Source organism: Rattus norvegicus, chromosome 9 (genome assembly GCF_021556685.1).
Source record: "Rattus norvegicus strain SHRSP/BbbUtx chromosome 9, alternate assembly SHRSP_T2T, whole genome shotgun sequence".
NCBI lineage: Eukaryota > Metazoa > Chordata > Mammalia > Rodentia > Muridae > Rattus > Rattus norvegicus.
In genome coordinates, this window is record NC_141542.1 from 70,677,132 (window position 1) to 70,696,791 (window position 19,660).

The following is a 19,660-nucleotide window of genomic DNA, read 5'->3' on the forward strand; positions in this document are numbered from 1 at the left end:
GATTCTATGGCCTACTCCCACAAGCCAGGGGTTTATCTCAAAGCCTGAGATCTACCCATCACCTTATACAATGGCATGATTGCTTAGTCAGTCCTTCACAGACGGTTGTCATTTAGGAATGTGAATTATCCCATGGTCATGTAAGTTGGATACCCAATTTAACCGTAAAGATTGGTGAAATAGGAATGTCCTTTTTTCTTTCATGATTTCTATTTCACTAAAGCAAAGTGAATTAGAGATGGAGGGCTGGTGCTCAGACGGCAGCTACATGCCACCTGTAACTGGAAGAGAAGACGCCATGTAAGTTCATTTACTCTACTCCACAGATTTTACCGTTGTCCTGTGTGCTGTCAAGGAAAGGTCCTATTTGTTGCCATATTATTCAGAGGATACAAGTGGAGGTAGGTCTCATTTTAATCTTTACACTTCTGAAGACATTTACCCACAGTCCCAGCATCATGCTCACTTGTCATTTTCAAGTTATTGAAAGTTGTCCGTGGGTCTGGGCAGTGGGAAAGCCTTCCTTGGTCAAGGAAGCATAACAATCATGAAAACAAACGATGGGAAATCTCACTGTGGATATGGAAGAAGTCTGATGGGCTGAGAGACCTGGCTGAACCCAACACATGGCACATGAAGAATGACCCTGGAAAGTACTAAGTCTCTAGGAGCAAGAACACACTCTGTGCCAGTGAAAAGGGACTAAAAATGATGGCATTAGGATAGAGGCCCTGAAAAACGGGAGGCTGAGGTCACCCATCTCTCCCAGTAAAAATACCACATGCATATTTTTCAAGGCACTAAGTTAGCCCACCTCTCCCTAGTGATATGACTGTCTTGCTCACTACTTGAATTGTTAATGTTGCCTCCAAGGGCTGAGACATAAAATTCTAAAAATATTAGAAAATGCCTGGAAACATCAGGGTTTTGTTTTTTGACTTAACAGTCACAAAGCAATTCAGTCATCAAAGTGCACAATTTCTAGATTCAGTCATTGATCCAAGATTAGTAAGTACCTAAAGTCGTACCTCAAAGTTGGTGATCAATAAATGTTTCACAATGATGGGGAAAATGAATAGATGTATAAAAAAAAAGAAAAAAGGCAAAAAATTTCATCTAAGCATGAATGAATAAAAGAAGAACTATAGTTTATGAAAGACTACATAGAACAATATCAACATCTTGGCACACAGGACAACTGTTGAAAACCCTTAAACTCCAATACTGGAGAGTACATACTACAAAGATGACCCACTTAATTGCTGCAAGGAACTCACTGGAGGCAACACGATCACTTGATAGATGGATGACAGCCTTTAGAGCAACCCCACCTTTTTGGCTTTCTTTTGTGTGTGTGGATGTGGTGTATGATGTTCTATGGGTCTCTATACAAGTTCTAAAGCCAGAGGTCCAGTGCCAACTTTATTTTCTGAGATAGCATCTCTTACTAAAACTGGCGCTTATTGATCAGGCTTCAACTGTCAACCAGTGAACTCTGGGGATCGTCTGTGTCTGACACCCCTCCCTCCACCCAGTGTTGGGGTTACATACAAGCACTATAGCGCCTCATACTTTATGTAGGTAATAGGGATTCAAGCTTGACTACTCTTGCTTGTGCAGCAAGTCTTGAAATACTGAACTGTGTCCCCAGCCCTTGTTTTTCCTTCAAAGCCATTCATGTAAGGCTATAATAGGATAAGCCTGGGATGTCTGCACCCTCTGATGGTTTAGCTAAATAACCTGAAGCATCTTAGGTTCTGACTTAAACAGATCATTGTTCAAAGAGTCCTATCTTGCTTGGGCTTCTAATAAGTCAATGATAAAAGATTTTTTTTCTTAAGATAAAAGAAAAAGTTTGAATATTGCATTTTCAATCAGAGGTTGACAATATCTTGAATTTTAGAAGAAGCTGTAAGGCTTCCTGCCATTAGCTCCAAAGATTTGAGTAAGATTACATTATGCTGCGAAGATATTTTCTGTCTCTCTTTTTACCGTCCACGCCCACTGAATACATATTATAGCTCCCAGTTTAGCATTTTTATGGGATTCATGAGTATGTGAATAAGTGTGTCTTGTGCTTCTTCTTGGGCTTTTTTCCTTCTGTTTGTTTTGTCCTATTCCGATGTGTTAGCTTTTGGTTTATCATATAATATAATTTTAAAAATCATCCCATAGAAGCCTGTTTGCTTTGTAATAAGAGACAGAAAGGGGTAGATCTGGATTGGAGAGGAGGTGGGAAGGAGATTGCAGGATTGGAGGGAGGGGAAACCATAATCAAGATACATTGTGTTAGGAGAAGAAAAATCTCCAGATTGTCCAGAGTCAGACACTGGTTCAAGATGACATTAAAAGGAAGCTTGGAGAGAAAAACTCAACTTTGATCACTGTTTTACACTTGGAGGATCAGAATGCACCTTGGTGGTAGCATCTTTCTGGCTCTTCTGGAACCATGATGCACTGTTCTAGTCTTTAACTTACACTATTTTTCCCAGCCCTTAAACACACTGAAGAGCTTTGGTTCTATAATCCTGCTTGCAGTGCTCACAGATATATGCATGAAAAAAATGAAGAAAAGGGAGAAAAACCTACTCCAGCTCATTCTCCAATGCAGTTTCGATCTTCACAGCAGAATGAGGCATGAAGACACATCCTCAAGACAAACATTTGCTATGTTGCATGTTATGTTAGCCTCAACAGTCAGGAACTGTGAACCTCTGACAGGAAGTGCAATACTCTGAATATGCTTTTGCTTTTCCTTATACATACTTCAGATTACAGCACTGCGTGACCACATTTGCTTTATACTGGAGGTCTGTGCCTTCGGTGACTGTGCAAGCACCACGTTAGCATTCAGGCGCTAATAGGAAAGTGATTTTACCTTTCTCTGGCATTCAGTTGGCAGCATATATTACCTAGTCTATCTTCTAAACGCTGGTGTCCTTTTTTTTTTAATTAATTTATTTTTTTAACTTGAGTATTTCTTATTTACATTTCGAGTGTTATTCCCTTTCCCGGTTTCCGGGCCAACATCCCCCTAATCCCTCCCCCTCCCCTTCTTTATGGGTATTCCCCTCCCCATCCTCCTCCCATTGCCGCCCTCCCCCCAACAATCACATTCAGTCTTAGCAGGACCCAGGGCTGCCCCTTACACTGATGATCTTACTAGGATATTCAATGCTACCTATGAGGTCAGAGTCCAGGGTCAGTCCATGTATGGTCTTTGGGTAGTGGCTTAGTCCCTGGAAGCTCTGGTTGCTTGGTATTGTTGTACATATGGGGTCTCGAGCCTCTTCAAGCTCTTCCAGTTCTTTCTCTGATTCCTTCAACGGGGGTCCTGTTCTCAGTTCAGTGGTTTGCTGCTGGCATTCGCCTCTGTATTGGTGTATTCTTGCTGTGTCTCTCAGGAGAGATCTACATGCGGTTCCTGTCTGCCTACACTTCTTTGCTTCATCCATCTTGTCTAATTGGGTGGCTGTATATGTATGGGCCACATGTGGGGCAGGCTCTGAATGGGTGTTCCTTCTGTGTCTGTTTTAATCTTTGCCTCTCTATTCCCTGCCAAGGGTATTCTTGTTCCCCTTTTAGAGAAGGAGTGAAGCATTCACATTTTGATCATCCGTCTTGAGTTTCATGTGTTCTAGGCATCTAGGGTAATTCAAGCATTTGGGCTAATAGCCACTTATCAATGGGTGCATACCATGTGTGTTTTTCTGTGATTGGGTTACCTCACTCAGGATGATATTTTCCAGTTCCAACCATTTGCATATGAATTTCATAAAGTCATTGTTTTTGATAGCTGAGTAATATTCCATTGTGTAGATGTACCACATTTTCTGTATCCATTCCTCTGTTGAAGGGCATCTGGGTTCTTTCCAGCTTCTGGCTATTATAAATAAGGCTGCAATGATCATAGTGGAGCAAGTGTCTTTTTTATATGTTGGGGCATCTTTTGGGTATATGCCCAAGAGAGGTATAACTGGATCCTCAGGCAGTTCAATGTCCAATTTTCTGAGGAACCTCCGACTGATTTCCAGAATGGTTGTACCAGTCTGCAATCCCACCAACAATGGAGGAGTGTTCCTCTTTCTCCACATCCTCGCCAGCATCTGCTGTCACCTGAGTTTTTGATCTTAGCCATTCTCACTGGTGTGAGGTGAAATCTCAGGGTTGTTTTGAGTTGCATTTCCCTTATGACTAAAGATGTTGAACATTTCTTTAGGTGTTTCTCAGCCATTCGGCATTCCTCAGCTGTGAATTCTTTGTTTAGCTCTGAACCCCATTTTTAATAGGGTTATTTGTCTCCCTGCGGTCTAACTTCTTGAGTTCTTTGTATATTTTGGATATAAGGCCTCTATCTGTTGTAGGATTGGTAAAGATCTTTTCCCAATCTGTTGGTTGCCGTTTTGTCCTAACCACAGTGTCCTTTGCCTTACAGAAGCTTTGCAGTTTTATGAGATCCCATTTGTCGATTCTTGATCTTAGAGCGTAAGCCATTGGCGTTTTGTTCAGGAAATTTTTTCCAGTGCCCATGTGTTCCAGATGCTTCCCTAGTTTTTCTTCTATTAGTTTGAGTGTGTCTGGTTTGATGTGGAGGTCCTTGATCCACTTGGACTTAAGCTTTGTACAGGGTGATAAGCATGGATCGATCTGCATTCTTCTACATGTTGACCACCAGTTGAACCAGCACCATTTGCTGAACATGCTATCTTTTTTCCATTTGATGGTTTTGGCTCCTTTGTCAAAAATCAAGTTCCCATAGGTGTGTGGGTTCATTTCTGGGTCTTCAATTCTGTTCCATTGGTCTATCTGTCTGTCTCTGTACCAATACCATGCAGTTTTTATCACTATTGCTCTGTAATACTGCTTGAGTTCAGGGATAGTGATTCCCCCTGAAGTTCTTTTATTATTGAGGATAGTTTTAGCTATCCTGGGTTTTTTGTTATTCCAGATGAATTTGCAAATTGTTCTGTCTAACTCTTTGAAGAATTGGATTGGTATTTTGATGGGGATTGCATTGAATCTGTAGATCGCTTTTGGTAAAATGGCCATTTTTACTATATTAATCCTGCCAATCCATGAGCATGGGAGATCTTTCCATCTTCTGAGGACTTCTTCAATTTCTTTCTTCAGAGTCTTGAAGTTCTTATTGTACAAATCTTTTACTTGCTTGGTAAAAGTCACACCGAGGTACTTTATATTACTTGGGTCTATTATGAAGGGTGTCGTTTCCCTAATTTCTTTCTCGGCTTGTTTCTCTTTTGTGTAGAGGAAGGCAACTGATTTATTTGAGTTAATTTTATACCCAGCCACTTTGCTGAAGTTGTCTATCAGCTTTAGTAGTTCTCTGGTGGAACTTTTGGGATCACTTAAATATACTATCATATCATCTGCAAAAAGTGATATTTTGACTTCTTCTTTTCCGATCTGTATCCCCTTGACCTCCTTTTGTTGTCTGATTGCTCTGGCTAGAACTTCAAGAACTATATTGAATAAGCAGGGAGAGAGTGGGCAACCTTGTCTAGTCCCTGATTTTAGTGGGATTGCTTCAGGTGTCCTTCTAAAGAAAGAGTCTTATTAGAAGTCAGACTTTCAACTGGAGGTCAACATGTAGAAGAATGCAGATCGATCCATGCTTATCACCCTGTACAAAGCTTAAGTCCAAGTGGATCAAGGACCTCCACATCAAACCAGACACACTCAAACTAATAGAAGAACAACTAGGGCAGCATCTGGAACACATGGGCACTGGAAAAAATTTCCTGAACAAAACGCCAATGGCTTACGCTCTAAGATCAAGAATCGACAAATGGGATCTCATAAAACTGCAAAGCTTCTGTAAGGCAAAGGACACTGTGGTTAGGACAAAACGGCAACCAACAGATTGGGAAAAGATCTTTACCAATCCTACAACAGATAGAGGCCTTATATCCAAAATATACAAAGAACTCAAGAAGTTAGACCGCAGGGAGACAAATAACCCTATTAAAAATGGGGTTCAGAGCTAAACAAAGAATTCACAGCTGAGGAATGCCGAATGGCTGAGAAACACCTAAAGAAATGTTCAACATCTTTAGTCATAAGGGAAATGCAACTCAAAACAACCCTGAGATTTCACCTCATACCAGTGAGAATGGCTAAGATCAAAAACTCAGGTGACAGCAGATGCTGGCGAGGATGTGGAGAAAGAGGAACACTCCTCCATTGTTGGTGGGATTGCAGACTGGTACAACCATTCTGGAAATCAGTCTGGAGGTTCCTCAGAAAATTGGACATTGAACTGCCTGAGGATCCAGCTATACCTCTCTTGGGCATATACCCAAAAGATGCCTCAACATATAAAAGAGACACGTGCTCCACTATGATCATTGCAGCCTTATTTATAATAGCCAGAAGCTGGAAAGAACCCAGATGCCCTTCAACAGAGGAATGGATACAGAAAATGTGGTACATCTACACAATGGAATATTACTCAGCTATCAAAAACAACGAGTTTATGAAATTCGTAGGCAAATGGTTGGAACTGGAAAATATCATCCTGAGTGAGCTAACCCAATCACAGAAAGACATACATGGTATGCACTCATTGATAAGTGGCTATTAGCCCAAATGCTTGAATTACCCTAGATCCCTAGAACAAACGAAACTCAAGACGGATGATCAAAATGTGAATGCTTCACTCCTTCTTTAAATGAGGAAAAAGAATACCCTTGGCAGGGAAGGGAGAGGCAAAGATTAAAACAGAGACTGAAGGAACACCCATTCAGAGCCTGCCCCACATGTGGCCCATACATATACAGCCACCCAATTAGACAAGATGGATGAAGCAAAGAAGTGCAGACTGACAGGAGCTGGATGTAGATCGCTCCTGAGAGACACAGCCAGAATACAGCAAATACAGAGGCGAATGCCAGCAGCAAACCACTGAACTGAGAATAGGTCCCCCGTTGAAGGAATCAGAGAAAGAACTGGAAGAGCTTGAAGAGGCTCGAGACCCCATATGTACAACAATGCCAAGCAACCAGAGCTTCCAGGGACTAAGCCACTACCTAAAGACTATACATGGACTGACCCTGGACTCTGACCTCATAGGTAGCAATGAATATCCTAGTAAGAGCACCAGTGGAAGGGGAAGCCCTGGGTCCTGCTAAGACTGAACCCCCAGTGAACTAGACTGTGGGGGGGAGGGCGGCAATGGGGGGAGGGTTGGAAGGGGAACACCCATAAGGAAGGGGAGGGGGGAGGGGGATGTTTGCCCGGAAACCGGGAAAGGGAATAACACTCGAAATGTATATAAGAAATACTCAAGTTAATAAAAAAAAAAAAAAAGTCAGACCAGCTAACTTTCATGGCAGTTCCTGACTTACATTATTTGCTTGCCTTATAGTGCTCTCAGATCAGTGCCCCAGGCCTTTAGATTCCCTTGTGTTTCTGTCACAAGATGGGTCAACACTGTACTTGTAAACTGGGGAAACAAACTCCCCTGAAGGATAGGCTGCATACCCCACATTGGACGGCCAACATAGATGAACTGAACAATATCTTTGGAGGTTCCTTGTTTCATAATATCGTGTTGTGGCTTTTCCTTTTTAAAAAAATTTTAACATACATTTAAATTTTTTTATTTATATATTTATCCTTCTCTCTCCCTATCCTACAGGTCCTTTGCATATGAATATAGACTTCTAGTTCAGTTTATTTTATGGGAAGGTGTACTTTCTATGCTTTTTCTTGGGCTCTTTTTCTTTCTGTTTGTATCGACGCATTCTGATATGTTGGCTTTTGTTTTATTGTGTTACATTATATTAAGTATACAAATTATTATTATAGCTTAGAAGCCCCATTTGTTTTCTGATGTGAGAAAAAAGGATCCCTCAGACTGCAAGGGGAGGTGAGGAGGAGCTGGCAGGAGTAGAGGGTGTGGAAGTCATAATCAGAATATGATATGTGAGAAAAAAAGTACTTTAATCAAAGGGGGGGTGGAGAGAGAGAAAGAGAGAGAGAAACTACCTTCATATATGATTTTCTTCCTTCTGTTATGATAAAATTTCACAGTTATCAGCTTGAAACATGGAATTTAGGCCAACGTGAGTCTGGGCACCAAAGCCATTACCCACCATATTTGACTCCACAATAAACTATCTCCTAACCTCGTTGAGGTCACAGCTTTGATCCTTGTGTTGACCATGCTTGAACAGACAATATTACCCAAATGCTGGACTACGAAACAGAGCAGAGGCAGGGTTAGAAGAGGTTCTTAGACACTGACTTAATAGGAAGGACTATGGAAGAGACTACCCGAGACCTTTAATGCTGACAAAGGTCCCAGATGCTGACTGCCTAAAGCAACTTTAATATTACACGAGTTTTAGAGTTTACTGAATGCATTTGAAGTAAGCTCCCATCTGATCAACTTGTACTTTATGTTTTGTCTTGATAAGTCCTTTTATTTCTAGTACTCATAGAATCTCTTACATAGAAATTTTAATTCTTAAGAGCTCAACATTATGGAAAAGTTTCAGAAGCCTATGTTTCTTATATGTTAAAGAAATAAAACTTCTGAAGATTTTCAAATTAAGCAGGACAGACTAATAAACTAGTAAATCAGCCATGTGCTTTTATTATATTCATCTGCCTTCTTTCCACTCCGTAAAATACACTCAGAATTCCGTGCACTCAGGAATATTAGTATGGGTATAAATATACACACTCTGTCACATTTTACCCAACAGAAACAGCGGAGGCATCTCTAATGAACTATGTGCTCTGTAAGTGTCTGAGTTACAAATACAGCACAGGGTGGATGGGGTAATGGTTGATCTCTCTGCATCCAATTTCTGATTGTTTGTATTTGACCTTAATGGCAGTCTGCCACAGACTATCTCATCCACACTTTGTTGATCTACATGTAAAAGGTAACCTTCTGCTGGTAAGGAATGACGTATGTCCAAAGCAAACAGAATTCCAAAGTTAATCATAACATTGAACTCTCCTTTCTGATTCCTAAAATGAATACTAGTAACAGTTGTATATAATCTCCAATGAACATTTTCTAAACAATATATTTTCTATATGGGGCTTCATGATATAAATATATGAGCCCCAAACTTATAGGTTCAACACGTGTACATTACTTGGTCTCATACTGTGTCACACTCATATGGTTCTATAGATTCACACTCACGTATGCTACTCCATCTCATACTGTATCATGCTCATATGGTTCTACAGATTCACACACATGTATGCTACTCAGTCTCATAATGTATCACGCTCATTGATTACTTACGTTCCATGAAGTAGGGCCCGGGCTCAATCCGCCATACAATTTGTCCTTTTTGGGTTCCAGTCACGCCCCTGTTTTTAGAATCCCAGAAGTTGGCTGGAGAATTCTCGTCTGGTAAAAACCAATGAGACACTTTTAGTTTAATTACAACCTGCCTTCTCTTAGCTCAGATCAACACAAGTTCTAAAATAAGCATAAAAATAAGCAGATTGTCAGTGAACACTGTTTCTGACGACGACCTCCTAGCACATTATCACCCTACATTTCTGCATTTGCATCTATTTGGGGAAACCAGAGGTCTAACAGGGAAGATGATGGTACCTGTGGGTCTGGCCAGGGTGTTGCCAAAATATAATATTGCAACGCACCAAGGGTCAATTTACTGCAGCTTCAGTGATGGGCTAATTTGTAAGAAAGAAGCTGAGGTAAACTTCCACCTATGAAATCGTTATCAAAAGTTGGAAAAGAGCTAAACTGGGAGAATTCAATCGAACCCAAGGTGGGTGAACAAAAGACTCATAGTCAGGAAGCTGAGCCAGGGAACAGCATGGCTTTGTGGAAAAGGGCTAAGCCGCACTAACCAGTTCCTCATGTCTTCCAGGCCAACTGCTTGCAAAGGCCAAAGGCAACAGAGCCAGAGCTGAGGTAAGAACAGTAAGAGACAGTGTTTCAACTTTGCTACAGGAGAAAGATAGACGTGAGAGTGGCGCAGAGAACAGGCTAGTGGACAGCACTTCCCAGGGTTTCCTCACAGGAGCTGCAATCCCTCCATCATGCTTAGGAAACAGGGATGCTCCGCTCCTTCAGGCTCTGCCCTGCCACGCTGGAGGCCAAAGGGAGTCATAGTCTAGAACCAGTCCACGTTGTGCTAGCTTAAGACCTCTTCTTATTGATTGAAAGGCATATGATAATTCTGGCTTTTCAGTTCACATATGCTGCTTCCCCCCACTATGATCAAAAACTAGAAATATACCTCTAAGAGTTGGGGAAAAAAAACCCAAGCAGGATAAAGTAAAACCTCCAATAAAGAAGGGAAGATGGAGAAATGGTTCAAAGCACAACGAAATAGTCCTAAGTAGAAAAAAGTCCTCTTCTGAACTTGAAAGAAATAGAAAATTGGTCAAAGTTGAAGGCTCAGGAAGTTAGCGACTGTCTATGCTGGGCTGTCATTCAGGCTCCTAGAAGCCAGAATATTCTGGGTGGGCTAATCTCTTCATGTCATTGATTGCATTATAAGTCAATTAATCTTTACTATGGAAGGCCAAGAAAGGGCAGAGTTCCTAACAACTGGAAGGCATGTACCAGCTGTGATAGCACCGTCTCTCCTGCATCAACAGACAACCTACTCCATCACAGAATGTGACCAAGATGCCTACCTAGAATGCAGTCATGCAATCACTTCACATGAACTTTAAAAGTATACTGTGGTACATGGGGCAGACTGTCTGCAGCCTGGTCACTGAACTTCTTTGCCAACATAATTCTAAGTTTGTTCAAGGCAACAGTTGTGCCTGGTTAAAAATACTCAGTTTTCACTATCCTTTATAGCTAAAGGAAGCCACATGTGGCTGGTTCTGGCCAGGATGATTTATATGGTGGGACCTTTAGGTAAGCTGGGAATTTTCTGGTTTAACATGGGTGGTGATGGGCTCACACCCCTCTGCTTGTTCCTCTGCAGGTCTCTTTAATGAGAGCCACATCGTAAGGGAGAAGAGCAAGGAACCAGAAGCAGCTGTGACAGTTTGTTGAGTTCTGAAACCATCTGTATTTTGGCTTCCTGCTACCTAATAACTAGTAAGCCCCATTTGGCTAAGAAACTGTGGTTATGTTTATCAACTGCAGATGAGCATTATTCCTGGTGGTTACATATTCCATAAGACCATAAGTAATTTAGACTCATTATTCCTGACATGCCCAGGAGTCATAGGCTTATATCAGTGCTCTAGATTAAACAGCAAGGGTAGTTATTTCACAACTTTATTTTGAACAATCAGAGCAGCTTAGATGTGGAGAGAAATCCTCAAATTTTTGCAAACAAATTTACTTGAACACTTCCTTCCTTGGAAAACACACAGGAACAGGGAGTAGAGAATGTCTGCATGCACAAAATGTTTCTTTAAAATAATAATAAAAGTAGTCAGCAGTTGAGAGTGGTCACACACCCTGTAATTCTAGCACATGGGAAGCAGAGGCAAGAGAAAATAAATTTCAGGTTAGCCTGGGCTATGGGATGATCCTGTTTTAAAGGAACAGCAACAACAAAACAGCACAACAAGATGAGTTGCAAAGCACATTGGAAATTTCCTATAAGTGCTTTGGCCATTGCCCTTGACCCCAGGAAGGTAGACACAGCATCAACTTTGTTGAAACTAGAAGTGTCAGCATCACTCTGACTACAAGGTGTCCATGAGGAGGTTGTGTTTATGCAGAAAGGTCTGTATTTTTGGTCTCACTTTTCTTCTTTCTCTTCTCAAACAACTAATTAAACTAAATTGAACACATGTGATAGCACACAACACCAGCAAAGCAGCTTCCTGAGGGGCAGAGAGTGGATGATCGGGAATGAAATGAAGAGACATATTCTAAGGAGGCAGGTACAGAGAACCAGTGTGGGAAACTCTTGACCCAGTCACATTCACTGCAAGGTAGAAATATCAGTCTCAGGACTAGGAAGGAGGGACAATAATCCAGAGGTATTCAATTTAGTCACCAGGTCATGTGAAGGAGAAATCATATTATCTCTGACTTTAATGGTTCATAGTCAATATAGACAACACCATTTGGAGGGTACTAAAAATGCACATCATCTTTCTCTGTTAGGGGAATGGAAATTAAGAGTATATTGAGAGTCCATCTCTCTCCAGTCAGAATGACTGTTATCATAAAAACATACAACAAATGATAGTGAGGACATGGGGAGAGGGGAGTTGATGGAAACGTAAATAATGACAACTAGTATAGAAATTAGTATGGAGAGATCCTAAAAAGAGAACTACCATATGATCTAGTTTTACAACTTCTGGACGTACACTCACAAGACTAAGGTTTAGCTTCCATTAAGTATACCCATGTGTTCATGTTAAGCACAGTACCATTCATGGTAGCCAAGTTATAACATCAACCTAGGTGTCTATCAACAGATGACTGAACTTTAAAATTGTGGTAGAGCCCCCTCCACAAGAGGTCCATCTCACTTCTGGTCTGCACCTCTGCCTGGAAGATTGGCATGTGTGTGCCCCTCTCAACATCCCACAGTGTGCAGCAACCAGGGACACAGGAGACAGGTTCCAGGCTAGTTAACACCAGAGATAACCAGATAGCAAGAGGCAAGTGCAAGACCATAAGCAACAGAAGCCAGTATACTTTGGCACCATCAGAACCCAGTTTCCCACCATAGCAAACACTGAATACCCCAACACACTTGAAAAGCATGACCTAGAAGTTGACCTAAAATTCCATCTCATGAAGATAATAATAGAGACCTTTAAGGAGAATATAAATAACTCACTTAAAGAAATACAAGAAAGCACACTTAAACAGGTAAAAGCCCTTAAAGAGGAAACAAATAAATCCCTTAGAGAAATACAGGGAACCACAATCAAACAGATGAAGGATCTTATCAAAGCAGTTCAAGGCCTGAAAATGAAAGTAGAAACAATAAAGAAATCACAAATGGAGGTAACCCTGGAAAGAGAAAACTTAGGAAAGAGATCAAGATCTTTCAGATGCAAGCATCACCAATAGAATACAAGAGACAGAAGAGAGAATCTCATGTGTAGAAAATACCATAGAAGGTTGACACAACAGTCAAGGAAAATAGAAAATATAAGAAGCTCCTAACTCAAAACATCCAGGAAATCAAGACACAATGAAAAGACCAGACCTAAGAATAATAGAAACAGAAGAGAGAAAAGATTACCAACTCAAAGGACCAGAAAACATCTTCAACAAAATCATAGGAGGAAACTTCCCCAACCTAAAGACAGAGATGACCACAAATTTACAAAAAGCCTATAGAACATCAAATAATTTGAATGAGAAAAGAAAATCCTCCTGCCATATATTAATCAAAACACCAAATGCCTAGAACAAGAACATCAAAAAAGAATATTAAAAGCTGTAAGGGGAAAAGACCAAGTAACATATAAAGGCAGACATATAAAATTCAATCATCATAGATGGAGAAACCAAAATATTCCACGACAAAACGAAATTTAAACAATATATGTCTACTAATCCAGCTCTACAGAGGATTCTAGAAGAAAAACTCCACACAAGGAAGGTGTCTACAACAAAGAAAAAAGAAAGTAATCATTTCATAACAAACCCAAAAGGAGAGACTCACACACACATAATACCACCTCTAATGATAAACATGACAGGAACTAACAATTACCTATCTTTAATATCTCTCAATATCAAAAGACTCAATTCCCTGGTAAAAAGACATAAGCTAAGAGATACACAACCAGAATGCAGTATTTTGCTGCATACAAGAAACACACCTAAATGACAAAGACAGATATTACCTCAAAGTAAAAGGCTGGAAAACATTTTCCAATTAAACAGTCCCAAGAACAAATGGTAGTTGCCATTCTAATACCCAATAAAATAGACTTTCAACCAAAAGTTATCAAAAAAGATGGAGAAGAACATTACACATCCATCAAAGGAAAAATCCACCAAGATGAACTCTCAATTCTGAACATATATGCCTCAAGTGCAAGGGCACCCACATTTGTAAAAGAAAAGTTCCTGAAGCCATAGATAAACCCTTAGCCAAACTAACCAAAGGGAACAGAGACAGTATCCAAATTAACAAAATCAGAAACGAAAAGGGAGACATAACAACAGAAACGACAATCATCAGATCTTGCTACAAAAGCCTATATGCTCAATGCACCTGGAAAATCTAGACAAAATGGATGATTTTCTAGACAGATACTATGTACCAAAATTAAATGAAGAGCAGGTAAACTATCTAAACAGATCCATATTACCTAAGGATAAGTCATTAAAAACCTCCCACCCCCCCCAAAAAAAAGCCCAGGGCCAGATGACTTTAGTGCAGAATTCTATCAGACCTTCAAATAAGAGCTAATACCAACACTCCTTAAAGTGGTACAACCACTCTGGAAATCAATCTGGCCGTTCCTCAGAAAACTGGAAATGGACCCAGCTATACCACTCTTGGGCATGTACACAAAAGATGCCCCACTATACCTCAGAGATAGGTGCTCTACTATGTTCATAGCAGCCTTATTTGTGATGTCCAGGAGCTGGAAACAACCCAGTTGTCCCTCACAGGAAGAATTGATACAGAAATTTGGTTCACTTACACAATGGAATACTATTCAACTATTAAGAACAAGGACATTATGAGTCTTGCAAGCAAATGTATGGAACTAGAAAATATTATCCTGATGATGTAACTCAGACCCAAAAGGAATTAGTGGTATGTACTCACTAATAAGCAGGTATTAGCCAAGAAGTAAAAAATACCTAGTATACAACCCACTGAAGTTAAGAAGGTTAACAAGCAGAAAGGCCCAAGTGAGGATGCTTCAATTCTCACTTCAAAGGGTGAGGAAAATAATCACAGGAGGCAGAGGGAGAGAGGGACATGGGTTGAGAGAGGAGGGTGAGAGGAAAGGGGAGACAGGATCAGGTTTGGGTGGGAGACAGGAGAAAAGCCCAGAGGGCCAGCAGAATGAATGGAAATAAGCAGCCTCAGGGGTGGGGAAGTGGGGGGACACTCTAGGAAGTACCAGAGACCTGGGAGTTGAGAGACTCTCAGGATTCAATGGGAGTGACCTTGGATGAAATGCCCACCAGTGGGGAGAGGGAACTTGAAGAGTCCACCTCCAGTAGAAAGACAGGGCCTCAAGTGAAGGGATGGGATCATCAACCCACAGTAAAAATTTCTGACCCAGAATTGTTCCTGTCTAAAAGAACTATAGGGACAAAAAATGGAGAAGAGACTAAGGGAAATGGTCTAGTAATCAGCTCAACTTGGGATCCAGCTCATATGGCTGCACTATGGCCTGTCACTATTACTGTACTTACAGACAGGAGCCTAGCATGGCTGTCCTCTGAGAGGCCCAACCAGCTGCTGACTGAGACAGAGGCAGATAGAACCATTGAACTGAAGTTGGGGATCCCAATGGTTGAATTAGGGGAAGGATAGATGAAGCTAAAGAGGAAGGTGACCACATACAAAGACCAGCAGTCTCGACTAACCCATACCCCTGCGAGCTCCCAGAGACTGGGACATCAAACAAGCAGCATACATGAGCTTGTCCTAGGCCCCTGACACATACATATCAGAGAACTGCTTGGTTTGACCTCAATGGGAGAAGACATGTCTAATCCTCAAGGGGAAGGGTTGATTAGGGGGAGTACCCTCTCAGAGACAAGGGGAGGAATAATGGAATGAAGATCTGTAGAAGGGGGTAATGGGATGGGGCAATGGATGGATATAAATATAATATAATAATAATAATAACAACAATAATAATAATAATAATAATAATCAACTCGGTAGAGATGCACAATGGGGTTTTATTTGGCCACAGAGAAGAATGGAATTGTGTTGTTTACAGGGAAGCATCTTGCTAAGCAAAATAAGACAGGCTTACAAAGAATGGCCTCATGTTTTTTTCTCATATATGGAACATGGGTGGGAAGGAAGCAAGGAAACAAAGGAGACTATTGGGGATGTGGAGGAAAGGTTGACCCCTTAAATCCCAATGCCTAACAGCATACATGAGTATTCAGGCTCAAAAGAATACAGACATCCCATATAGGATGAGGTAGAGAGCAGAAGGTTGACAGTGAGAGGCTATTTCTTGGGGTTATCCCTCACCATAGTTTTGTAAGTAGGAGATACTCGTACTGTTAATACTGTGGTTATTATAGACTGACATTTTCCCTAAAAATTACATTTCTCATAACCTATTCCTTTTATCTATATCATTATTATTATTATTATTATTATTATTATTATTATTATTATTATCATTATCATCATCATCATCATTTTGGGTTTTGAGACAGGGTTTCTCTATGTAGCCTTGGCTATCCTGGAACTCTCTTTGTAGATTAAGCTGGTCTTGAACTCAGAGAATCGCCTGCCTCTGCCTCCCCAGTGCTGGGACTGTACTATTTAGGCACAAGAGACTGTCCTTTCCCCTTTTCCTGCCTCTCTCTAGAACACCTTAAATAAGCCATCCCTAGGAGCCTCAGTCACTAATAGTCAATACAGATGTTATGTCTGAACTTGCAACTTCAGACGTAAACAATGCTTCCTTCTACCCCACACACACTGCCTTCCTGTTCTGGAGCTTTAAGAGTGAGCGGCTGGGATTAAAGATGTGATACCATGCCTGGCTCCATTTCTTTTTATTATTTTTATCTATTTAGCTTTCATTTTTCAGTGAAGGTGGTCTTCTTAAATCCATAGCCTCCTGAATACCAAGAAAATATTCTGTCACTGAAATCTATACCCAGACCAATCAGTTATTCTTAACAAACACAAATCCCCTGCTATTTGGGAGCAGCACAACTGTAAAGTCCCTAAAATAAGACCAGTTTAGGAACAAGATTTCAAATCATTTTCATTCTCAAAATATGGTGAAAACCTAAAATAAGAGAGTGATAGGCATACAAATTATTGAGAAAAAAATAATTTCTTCTATACATAAGCTTTGGATTTATAGAAAAACCTACAATAAATTCTCTTTTTACCAAAGAGAGATATATTACCAGGCATATTAAACATATCAAAATATATTTTGGATTTTGAAATGTTTCTATATCTACATGAATATCTCTCCCCCCTCCCAAGATTCGAGAGATAAAGTAAGAACAAACAGGCAAAACCTCTTCAAAGAGCCCAGTGAAATGCTACCAACCAAGGGCAGTCTTTAAAAATAGACAAAAAAATGTATATAGAAAGATGCTAGTAACCATCTGCATCAGCCAAAAGCCATGCCTACAACTTTCCCTTTGCTTCAAAGTAATTCTACCTCCTCTGTATTTTTGAAAAAAAAAAGAGATATAAATAAACATATGATGATTTTCAATTTCCTCTTGAACACAAATTGAAAACAACTGCACTTCCACCCTGGACGGTGGATCATAAGGACCAGCCTCAGTTGTGGCTGCATTCATGAACTGGACAGTCAATCTGGTATTTGAGATTTGAATGAAAATTGTTGTTCTAATTCTGGGCAAGGCGCACACTTCCAACAGAGACTGGAGAGGAGATTTAGAGCATATTGTAGAGGGTTACTGGAGTCTCACCCCACACTCCAGACTTTGACTAAAATGCAGCTCTAAAGCATACTGCAGGGCTGAGGGGAGGGCCTCACCACTACATTTACCAAAGAGATCATCAACTTCATTAGGCCGTTTGAAAAATCACCATCAAACTTCCTCATGAATTAGAAGACTAGCATTTTTAAAAACACAGTTGCCCTTGTTACATCAAAACCCTCTCTAGATGGAAAAAAAAAGAACGTGTCAGGCATGATTGGATACAGCAGTAGTCCCACTGAAACTGTACACACTAGTACTAGTAAGGATAGCCGTAGAGCTCCTTGTATCTTGTATGGACACTTTGGATGCCAGAATAATCTTCTGAGAAAAATAAACTGGTAAGAAAGGACAATGGTATATCATAAAACAAAACAGTAACAGAAATGGGGGGGTGGAGGGAGGGAGAAGGATAATTAGTAAGAGCTCATCAGAAGTAATAAAAATGCATGGTGTTGGCATAAAAACAGACAGGTTTGATCAATGGAATAGAATCGAAGACCCAGAAATAAACCCCCACACCTGTGGACACTTGCTATTTGACAAAGAAGCCAAAACTGTACAATGGAAAAACGAAAGCATCTTCAACAAATAATGCAGGGCTAACTGGATGCCTGCATGTAGAAGAATGAGAATGCAATTAGGTCCATATTTATTTCCCTGCACACAACTCAAGTCCACATGGATCAAAGACATCAACATAAAACCAGATACACTAAATCTAATAGGAGAGAAAGTGGGGAATAGCCTTGAACTCATTGGCACAGGGGACAACTTCCTGAACAGCATACTAATGGCTCTAAGACCAACACTTGATAAATGGAACTTCATGAAACTGAAAAGCTTTTGCAAGGCTAAGGACACTGCCGATAGGACAGCATGACAATCTATAAGATGGGAAAAGATTTTCATCAACTCTACATTTGACAGAGGTCTAATATCCAAAATATATAAAGAACTCAAGAAAGACATCAACAAACCAAATAAACCAATTTATAAGTGGGATACAGAGCTAAACAGAGAATTCTTAACAGAGGAATCTTAAATGGCAGAGAAACACTTAAAGAAATGTTCAATATCCTTAGTCATCAGGGAAATGCAAATCAAAACAATTCTGAGATTCTACCTTACACCAGTCAGAATGGCTAAGATCAAAAACTCAAAGGACAACACATGCTGATGAGGACGTGGAGCAAGGGAAACACACCTCTCCTGCTGATGGCATTGCAAACTTGTTCAACCACTTTGGAAATCAATTTGATGGTTTCTCGGAAAATGGGGAATAGTTCTACCTCAAGATCCAGCTATACCACTCCTGGGCATATAACCAAAAGACACCCCATTATATCACAGGGACACTTGTTCAACTATGTTCATAGCAGCTTTATTCTTAATAGCCAGAAACTAGAAATAACCTAGATGTCCCTTAGCTGAAGAATAGATAAAGAAAATGTGGTTCATTTACACAATGAATGCTATTCAGTTATTAAAAACAAAGACACCAAGAAGAACAATATCAACCAATGTTTCTACATCTACATGAATATCTCTCCCAAGACCCCCAAGAGCTCCCAGGGATTAAACCACTATCCCAAGAGTTCATGGACGGACCTATGACTCCAGCTGCATATGTAGCAGACAATGGCCTTCTAGGGCATCAATGGGAGGAGAGGCCCTTGGTCCTCTCAAGGCTCGATGCCCCAGTATAGGGGAATGTCAGGGCAGGGAAGTGGGAAGGAGTAGGTGGATGGGTCGGGGAGCACCCTCATAGAAGCAGGAGGAGATAGCGGGTTTGTGGAGGAGAAACCGGGAAAGGGGATAACGTCTGAAATGTAAATTTTAAAAATTCAATAAAAGAAAAAATAAAACAAAACTAAAAAAGACACGAAATTTACAGGATGGAACTTGAGAATATCATCCTAAGTGAGGTAATGCAGACCCAGAAAGACACATATGGTACATACTCACTTATAAGTAGACACTAGCCATGAAGTGCACGGTAACCAGGCTACAATCCACAGACCCAAAGAACCTGGTAATAAGGAGGGCCCAGGGCAGGGT

General features: G+C 40.5%; 1 protein-coding gene across 5 annotated transcripts in view; it reads right to left on the reverse strand.

The window, feature by feature from the left end:
* Positions 1-19,660, reverse strand: part of Hecw2 (HECT, C2 and WW domain containing E3 ubiquitin protein ligase 2) — a 398,421-nt gene that overhangs the window by 143,767 nt on the left and 234,994 nt on the right. For all 5 annotated transcript variants that reach the window (XM_087566111.1, XM_087566110.1, XM_087566112.1 and 2 more), the window contains 1 exon segment: positions 9,287-9,394. In XM_087566111.1, coding sequence (XP_087422237.1) covers positions 9,287-9,394 — 108 coding nt within the window.